The 9,241-nt window shown below is 41.6% G+C and overlaps 2 protein-coding genes across 2 annotated transcripts in view; one reads left to right on the top strand and one right to left on the bottom strand.

The window, feature by feature from the left end:
- Positions 1-3,151, top strand: part of LOC144074305 (uncharacterized) — a 67,798-nt gene extending 64,647 nt beyond the window's left edge. Inside the window, exons 53-60 of the mRNA XM_077600671.1 lie at positions 558-575; positions 681-716; positions 797-823; positions 903-968; positions 1,097-1,268; positions 1,347-1,456; positions 1,538-1,756; positions 2,241-3,151. Coding sequence (XP_077456797.1) covers positions 558-575; positions 681-716; positions 797-823; positions 903-968; positions 1,097-1,268; positions 1,347-1,456; positions 1,538-1,756; positions 2,241-2,387 — 795 coding nt within the window. The 3' untranslated portion in view covers positions 2,388-3,151. The remainder of the gene's footprint in view (positions 1-557; positions 576-680; positions 717-796; positions 824-902; positions 969-1,096; positions 1,269-1,346; positions 1,457-1,537; positions 1,757-2,240) is intronic.
- A 1,367-nt stretch (positions 3,152-4,518) lies between these two features.
- On the bottom strand, positions 4,519-8,562 carry LOC144074948 (3-oxoacyl-[acyl-carrier-protein] reductase FabG). Its single transcript, XM_077601654.1, has 8 exons — positions 8,402-8,562; positions 7,103-7,276; positions 6,428-6,606; positions 6,270-6,363; positions 5,927-5,996; positions 5,335-5,371; positions 5,189-5,252; positions 4,519-4,779 (listed from the first exon to the last, which is right to left on the bottom strand). The coding sequence occupies exons 1-8, from the start codon at positions 8,423-8,425 to the stop codon at positions 4,621-4,623; spliced, it is 801 nt and encodes a 266-aa protein (XP_077457780.1). The 5' UTR covers positions 8,426-8,562; the 3' UTR covers positions 4,519-4,620.
- Positions 8,563-9,241: the final 679 nt, after the last annotated feature.

A 9,241-nucleotide genomic window follows, 5' to 3' on the forward strand; every position in this document is an offset into this window, starting at 1 on the left:
TCTTAAAAAACGACATAGTATAGTAAGGCTTTTTTTCGTAAAAAAACGACATAGTATAGTAAGGCTTTTTCTTTAAAAAACGACATAGTATAGTAAGGCTTTTTTTCGTAAAAAACGACATAGTATAGTAAGGCTTTTTTTGTAAAAAACGACATAGTATAGTAAGGCTGTTTCGTAAAAAACGACATAGTATAGTAAGGCTTTTTTCGTAAAAAACGACATAGTATAGTAAGGGTTTTTTTCGTAAAAAACGACAGTATAGTAAGGTTTTTTTTCGTAAAAAACGACATAGTATAGTAAGGCTTTTTTTTTTCGTAAAAAACGACATAGTATAGTAAGGCTTTTTTTTCGTAAAAAACGACATAGTATAGTAAGGCTTTTTTTCGTAAAAACGACATAGTATAGTAAGGCTGTTTTTCTTAAAAAACATCGTATAGTCTGGCTTTTTTCTTTAAAAAAGGACATAGTATAGTAAGGCTATTTTTGTAAAAAACGTTTTGTTTTCAAAACCTTTGATTTCTGTACATTCAAGTGTTGATCTATTTCATCCTCAACAGGGCTTTCCTGGACCAAGGGTAAGTTACAAACAACAAATCTTCCGGTGCTAGTTTAAAACAGGCAAACACAACGCTTCTGAATCACCTGACTCCAAATTAATACTTGAAATATTAAAATTGCAGGGGTCTCCTGGGCCACGTGGATCACCCGGACCTCCAGTAAGTCTTCACTTCGCATGTGAACGGACAAAGTAACTTATCAGACATCCTGCGAACATCACCATTTTGGTTCTGCCTAGGGTCGCCCCACTTCTGCGCTTTCTTTCGTACGTACAAAATCTTTACGGTCAACCGACGACACAAATGGGGTGCCGTGGTCCGATCCTTCAATTCTGATTTTGACAGAAAAATGAGGGGCTGGGCTCTTCTTTTCAAGTCATCATGGATTCCTATACTCCACTCGGGCCAGAGGTGAGTGACTTCTGAAGTTCTGATCCATTTCGACTCCATAGGTCCCGCTCCTCTGCGATTGGTCGGCCTGAAAAATGAGCGGAGTGTTAGAAGATCAAGCCAAATGACCATTTTCCTTGTCTTTGAAGCGGACTTACCCCAACGTGGACTCCCCCATGCTGGACCAAGGCACGGAGATCTTCAGGACTCTGGAGCGCCTCAGCTCGCTGATCCAGGATCTAAAGAACCCTCTGGGGAAACGGAACAACCCGGCCCGGATCTGCCGAGACCTCTACGATTGCGAGCGGAGGATGCGCGACGGTAGGACGCCTCGCCATGGGAGTACGGGTTTCAGATGGGTGGTCCCCGATCCGAGATGGACCGTGGTTCCCGTTCCAGGCACTTACTGGATCGACCCGAATCTGGGCTGCGACGCCGACGCCGTCCAGGTGACCTGCAACTTCACGGCCGGCGGTCAGACTTGCTTGAAACCCGTCACCGTCTCCAAGGTTGAGCTTTCCCGAGGCGGAACTATTTACCTGAACAAATAATGTTGTTGATTTTCTGAAATCCTGGCGTTCTTCTTCCAGGCGGAGATGGGAGTCAGTCGCATCCAAATGAACTTCATCCACCTCCTGAGCACCGAGGCCGTTCAACATATCACGGTGCACTGCCTCGACACTCCCGTGTGGACAGCCGACGCCACCTCGCGGGTTTACAGCCATGCAGTGAGTTTCAAGACTTGGACGGGGGAGAGAATTCGAGCGGGTGATCTTCTGGAGCCACTCGTCCCCAGAGATGACTGCTGGGTAAGCTCGGACTCGCCACGTCAACCAAACCGGTTGTATTCCCAATTTTTAGCTTTTTATTTTATTTTATTTTTTTTAATAGGGGTGACCCTATTTCAGGGTTTTTCATTTATTGTGGCCATGTTTGGTCTACATTAACCACGATAATCGAGGAATTACTATTTTTATTTTATTTTTATTTTACTTTTATTTTTATTTTACTTTTATTTTTATTTTACTTTTATTTTATTTTTATTTTACTTTTATTTTTTTACTTCAGTGCTGAGTCCCAGTAACAAGTGGACAACAGGGGAGTTGCTTCCGCCTTCAAGTTTCAGCGTGGATTTTCAAATTTTTATGAACTTACAAAAAAAAATCTGCAATCTCGTGAAGCCGCGATATCCAAGGGATTACTGTAATTTCTTATTTCAGTCCAATTCGAGCAACGTGAAAAATGACGGTGAGAATCAATCACTGCAGAAATTAATCTATTTTTGCTTCCCAGATCAAAGATGGCCGCTGGCGCCAGACCCAGTTTGTGTTCCAGACCCAAGAACCGAATTTGCTCCCCATCGTTGACATATCCGACCTACCCACCACGGGCCCCAATTCACGTTACCACCTCGAGGTCGGACCGGTTTGCTTCTTGTAAAAAGCTCCAGCAAAAGTCGGAAAGGAGGGTCGGCATGACCCCGGACAGGTTTGGAACATGCGGCGAACCCTGAGAACTTTCCAGGAACTATGCTCGGACTGCGGGAACAGAGACGTCTGGCACTGATCCACCCGCCTTTGGACTAAAAAAAAGGACCTTTCTTCTCGCCGCTACGGAGATTTCCACAAGAAAAACTGAAGGTACCTTGACGTGGTCTTATTTATAACTGGGTACGTACTGTATATTGTATTATTAAGTGCAATAGCTGTTAGCGTGTGCATCGTATCGCCGGTGCTAGCCCCGTCCAAAGTTAGCCGGACGTCAACGCGGGAAGACGCTAACTCGTACGGCGCCTGCGGGTGGTATATTTCAGGTCACAACATTAGGTACACTTGCACAATCTTATGGAGAATAGCGACGTTTAAAAATGGTGTTAAAGTGCGGAATGTTATCTTTGTGAAGGTGAATATTTGACACTCCACCAAATCGAGGCAGTGTAACATAGTTTACGGGGGCGTTCTGCTAATATCAACACACCCAGATGTATATTTTGAATGACTTTTCCGTGGGTAGTCTTTGTAAATGATGAACTCTTCACGTAGACTGTACAGTAAATGTTATTTTTATAGTACAGCGTGTTCTAAAATGTTTGACCGCATTTCGTAGGGGGATTATTTAGACAATTTTCGTTGGAATGACTTGCAATTTTTACAGGTTGTGTTGAAATGTTTCAAGTTTTGGTGTGTAACATTTGGCGTTTCTATCTTTTCAGGTTAAGAAATGCCGTTCAAGAAAAGGCATTGTATGCTTGGACTCAGTCACCCAAGGCGTAACGTGCCTTCTTGACACATTTTGCAAAGAAGGCATTGACTACTACATATATTACGACTTGGCTGCAAAAATTTCAAGAAAAGGGGCTGCTAATGCTACGCTAAATCACCAGGACGGCCATCAACATCAGTGGAGCAGGTTGGTGAGGTCTTCCTGCGTAATCCTCCAAAGACCAAGTGTGGAAACCCACATTCCAGCCCCTTTCTTAACATTTTTTGCTGCCAAATTCTAATTTATTTGGTTGTTTGTGGAAAAAGACACACTGCACTGTCTTGGCTAAGTGAGCATACTCTTGCACATAAAATGCCTTTTGAAGTGAACTGCATTTCTTAACCTGAAAAGATAAAAATGCCAAACATAACCCACAAAAAACTGAAAAATTTCTACACAAGCTGTGTGAAAACTTATGTAGAAATGTTTCAGGTTTTTGTGTGTAACGTTTGGCATTTTTATCTTTTCAGGTTCACTCATACCTGTCAACCTCTGCCGATAACTGCCCTTATAAATGATTATGATTCCCCTTACAAATCCCCCAAAAACCTTACAAACACCGTACGACTCGTACGGTGTTTGTAAGGTTTTTGGGGGGTTTGTAAGGGGAATCATAATCATTTATAAGGGCAGTTATCGGCAGAGGTTGACAGGTATGCTCACTTGAAAAGGCATTTTGCGTGCCAGACAGAGTATGCTCAGTTAGTTAGTTGGTTAGCAAGACAGTGCAGCATGACGTCTTCACAAACTACCAAACAAATTAAAATTTGGCAGCAAGAAAAGGGCTGGAACGTGGGTTTCCACACTTGGTCTTTTGAGGACTACGCAGAAAGGTTTCACCAACCTGCTCCAAAGTTGATGTTGATTGCCGTCCTGGCGATTTAGCTTAGCATTAGCAGCCTCTTTTCTTGATTTTTTTTGCTGCCAAGTCCTAATTTGTTTTGTAGTCGATGCCTTCTTTGCAAAATTTGTCAAGAAGGCACGCTGTCCCGTCTTAGGTGACTGCATCCAAGCGTACGATGCCTTTTCTTGAACGGCATTTCTTAACCTGAAAAAATAGAAATACCAAACGTTACACACCAAAACTTGAAACGTTTCTACACAAGCTGTAAAAATTGGAGGTCATTCCAACAAAAATTGCCAAAACTATTGGCCTAAGAAATGGGGTCAAACATTTTGGAAAACACTGTACTTCAATGGTTGGAAATTATAGAATCTATACAGGAATGGGAGTTGGATTTAGTTTTTTTTCCTGCGATGCTAGATTGTGCAAACATACCTTAAACAAAAAACTCCATGCTGGCCGTGCTTTGTTCAGTCGATCCATTTTATTTTTTCAAGCATCATGTTGCTATTTTTGAAATGAGCACCAGGATGTCTTCCTTCCAAACACATGGAGGGGGAGAGGGGTCTATCGCGGGCACATTGCGTGGCGGCCTCCGTCGATGGGGAGGTTGACGCCGGTGATGAAGGTGGCGGCGTCCGACGCCAGGAAAGCGATGCTGTGGGCCACTTCGTCCACTTGGCCGGGTCGGCCCAGCGCGTGAGTCTGCTTGCACTTTTCCAGGAACTGCAAAAAAAAGGACAACAACAACGGATTAGACGTTGAGCGCCGTCAATGGCGAGGCCTCCCCGGTTAGAATGAATTGGATGTCCATGTTTGTCAATGGCAGCTAATGAGAGTTCTATTGCCTTGTTTATTTTTGCAATTTTAAAAATGACTTATTGGACTTTTTTGTATTAAAAAGGCATTTTAATCGCACTGATGTTTTGCACACTCCCTGGGCTTGTGTGGGTTTTCTCCGGGTACTCTGTTTTCCTCCCACATCCCGAAAAACATGCTAACTAAGCTAACTGTATGGTAAATTAGACCTAGCTGTGAGTGTGAATGGTTGTGTCATTGTGCCCTGTGATTGGCTGGGATGGGCTCCAGCACCCCCGGGTGGCTAAGCGGTTCAGGAAACGAACGTCGTCGTTACCTTGGCATACTGCTCCTCATCCAGTCCCGCCCTCTTGTGGACTTCGGTGACGATCACGCCAGGACTGCGGGATTCAAAGACAAGGGCCAATTAGAAAGCGCCCCCTGTGGCCGTTTAAAATAACGGCGGGTCAGCATTACACGTACCACACAGAGTTGACTCGGACTTGCTTGGACGCCAGCTCTGAAAAAGAAGAGCAATTTCATAAGTACAGTCATACCTCTACTTACAAATGCCTCTAGGTAAGAACATTTCAGGTTACTATTTTTTTCCGATATACGAAAAAGATCCAAGTTACAAAATCCCCCCAAAAGTAATTATCATTTTATCTTGAATTCTCCTTTGTAAGGGATTAAAAACTACCAAGGGCTCTTACCGCCATCTGGCGGACAAACACGGGTACTACATCTAGGAGGGAGCTATTTCGGCAGCACAGGGCACATTTTTATATGCTTTATTTATTTTAAGACACTAATAATTAAAATAATATTCTCTCATTTTGTGTGTTTTCTCGACATTTTTCATGCAGAAATTGGGTCACTTTTTTAGTTGGTAGTTGTAAGAACTGTGAAACAAATTAGAGAATTTACATATGAAGTACACCTCTACTTACAATTTTTTTCAAGATAGGAAAAAACCCTTGGAACCAATTTATTTTGTAAGTAGAGGTACAACTGTATTCTATTTTTGAAAGGGGCGGGGCACATTGAGCATGACGAGGTAAAATTGTCGACTTACCCAGAGCGACGCAGCGGGTGAACTGGTCAATGGCGGACTTGGACATACAGTAGGCCAGGACACCAGGGAACTGCAATGACAACGGGGGGACATCAAGGTCAAAGTTCTTTAGCACATAACGTATTGGCCCACAACTTGGTAGTTGTGTGACGACAGCAGAACAAATTACAGAATTTACATATAAAGTACACTTCTACTTACGAAATTTTCAAGTTACGAAAAAACTCTTAATTTCGTAAGTAGAGGTACAACTGTATATTAAAATACTGGCCAACATGCCCAAAACAGTCCCGTGTCCTCTCTCGAGGATTAAGGAAGTCCTTGAACTTGATTTAGTTCTTACCGATCTCTGTCCGTTGACACTGGATACGTTGACGATGGAGCCTTTGGTCTTGACCAGGTGAGGCACGCACAGTTGGGTCAGCTGGTATGTTGATCTGGAACACCAGGAAGCGCTTAGAAAGCAGGCGAATGGTCACCAGGCTAACCGGCGAGCGCTACCTGACGTTGATGTTCATGACCCTGTCGTAGGTGGTCAGGTCCGACGTCTCGATGCCGCCCATGGCCAGGATGCCGGCGCTGTTCACCAAGACGTCCAGGCGGCCCAAGCGCGAGACGACTTCGTCCACCATCCTCTTGACCGTGTCTTCGTCCGTCAGGTCGCCGGGCACGAGCATGGGCTACACGAAAAATCAAAAACAAAACAACCTCATAAGTATCACCGTTCAAGATTGCACCATTTTTCCTGCTATTATTGTAAATCAATTTGGGAAAAAAATTAACCCAAATGGACATAAATTTATATTCACATATCCAAGTATCTCTAAAACCCTCATTCAGCATTAAAGTAAACATGTTTCAGATATGAACAATGCATGGCTTCTCATTTTCAGTTTTTAGCAGAGACTTGCTTAAATGCAGGATCAACATCAGAAAAAAAAGGGATTAGAAATGGGACTTAGGATGGGAAACAGCACCCTCGTGTGGCTAAACATGATTACTTCTCATCAGGACACAGTGGCTGACTGCTGCTCACTAGTGGACGTGAAAGGAATTAGAAGCACCTATTGTTTATTTCCGCCAAGATCAATTCAGATAGCTTTTGAATCAATATTTTTTAAAATTAATTATTAGAATATTACAGTAATTTTAGAATTTTCCAGGGCGCATGGGTACCTCAACTCCGCCACTGCAGCCGGCGCATTCCTTGGCCACTTTTTTCAGACTCTCCAAATCTCGGCCGTTGAGGGCCAGGACCGCTCCCAGTTTAGCGAACAAGATGGAGGTACCGGCGCCGATCCCCGAGCTGGCGCCAGTGATGAGTGTCACTTTTCCCTTCAGGGAAGACACCTAAAAAAAAAGAGAAGGGGAAAATGAGAATTGTTCACATTAAAATATCATCTAATTTAAAGTAATACATGGACGATGGAATAATAATATAAACATGACTGAGGGATGGCAAGTCACAATTGGAGATTACAACATAAATTGTATGGAGGGGTTTAAAAGTCCAAATAATTTGTAATAGACGTCATAAAAACACTAATATTTCAGTACTTGGAAAAATATAAAAGTATAACTGTGTCTAGTCCTTCTAAAGTTTGGCTGCATTTTTGAAATAGCACGTTAATGAAGAATGATTGCGCATCTCCCCCAGGGATTTACAAGCCTGGTGGGCCACCAGGCTAAAACAAGAATGTTTTAAAAATGTACACATTTTAACTGCATTTTAGCCACATATGGTGATAAGGTTGAAAGCACCATGGTCGATATTGAAATAAAACTTTCCCACCTCTCTGCTTTTCTAATTTTGTTTGCTTGTTGACAGATTAATTTTTCGCTTTTCGCTCATCCTCACAAGGCTCGCGGGGGTGCATGGGGCCAGCCAATTGCAGTGTTTCCTCATAAAAAATACATTTCAAGACAGAGGCTATACTTTTAAGTATTAACTTATTGATTGCCAATGATAAAAGTCCAATCAATTTGAAGTGGGAGGACTGAACATTCGCTGCCAGCCCTCTCAGTCCAGATGGTTTGGACATCTATGAACGTGATGAACTCAATTAAATGATGAAAAGAGCCACAAGATAGGATAGTAAATATTCCTGTGTACTTAACATTTATATTTATACTTATTTCCAAAACATGCTAGGCTGGCAATCGGCTTTTCTATGACTAAATTTATCTAACCACTAAAAATGTGGTCTACTCAATTAGTATTTTGACTAAGTTAAGCACTGCGCCACTAAGATACTCGTTTTGTCATTTTATGTGGTGTTATCGTTTTAGTAAATTAAAATGAAATGTTAAACAACAAACATACATATGTTAGTTTTTTGGGGAGCGACACGAATCAAACAAATCTGCTCTTTTCTATGCACGCTCTCCCACCGAAGTAAACTCCATGAAACGAGGGAACAAGTGCAAACAAAATAAAGAAAAGAGAGAGAAATAAGTCTAAATAAAATAACTTACTTTGAAAGCGTCGCTTGAGGTCATGTTTGCTGTTAGTCGGTCAGAAAGCGAAGCTAAACAACTCACATTGACGCGGCTCTCCTGTAAATAACATGCAGCGGCTGGCCAAACTTCCGGGTAGGCTTGAGACTCGAGCAGCGATTGGTTGGAGAGAAGTGACGTCGACATGTTCCTGAACATACTCCTCCTCTTCACCTATTGTGCCTTACTGTATAATGTATACAAAGACAATCCTATTATTATGATTATCTTTCGCTTATGTTCGGAACAAACTGACAAACAAAACGGCTAAACAAAACCGAACATAAAAAGAAGCCTTTCATTCTGCTGTTTAGTTTTTTTTTTGTTACTGACAGAAATGTAACATAAATTACTGTAACACTTTTATAAGTTACTATTCTTGACAGGTTATTTAGGATATCACGATTTCATGTTTTAATAGTACTTCTTTCTTTATTTATTTTTGATAAATATATCCACAATGGTTAGCAATGAATGAGATGAGATATATTCACAAAAAGTTTCTAAAATTAAAAGTATGCTGCTGTTTCAATGGGAGAAAATTAGTTAAACGGGTCAAATATCATTTTTAAATAATAATGGATTCAAAAGTAGTCATCAGCACACTTTTATATTAAATGCCCTTCACAGCAATAAATGTCATATCCATTTGAACTGGGAGAGTGCCAGTTCTCCCATTTCAAAAGGTTTAGCATTTGAAGATATACATTATTTAAATAATTTACTGTGAGATTAATTGAGTTCTGCATAAAAATCAATTCAAAAGTTGTGTTGAGGACACTTTGACATTAACATTCTGCTACTCCAAATACATTTTGC

This window comes from Stigmatopora argus, chromosome 5, assembly GCF_051989625.1.
Source record: "Stigmatopora argus isolate UIUO_Sarg chromosome 5, RoL_Sarg_1.0, whole genome shotgun sequence".
Taxonomy (NCBI): domain Eukaryota; kingdom Metazoa; phylum Chordata; class Actinopteri; order Syngnathiformes; family Syngnathidae; genus Stigmatopora; species Stigmatopora argus.

What these genes read in the sequence shown, in the direction of transcription:
- LOC144074948 (XM_077601654.1), bottom strand. Translation starts at nt 8,425, where the DNA reads ATGACCTCAAGCGACGCTTTCAAA. An exon ending in GTCATGAACATCAACGTCAG is followed by an intron (nt 6,364 to 6,427) that starts GTAGCGCTCGCC and finishes CTGGTGTTCCAG; the next exon opens with ATCAACATACCAGCTGACCC. An exon ending in GTGTCAACGGACAGAGATCG is followed by an intron (nt 5,997 to 6,269) that starts GTAAGAACTAAA and finishes TTGTCATTGCAG; the next exon opens with TTCCCTGGTGTCCTGGCCTA.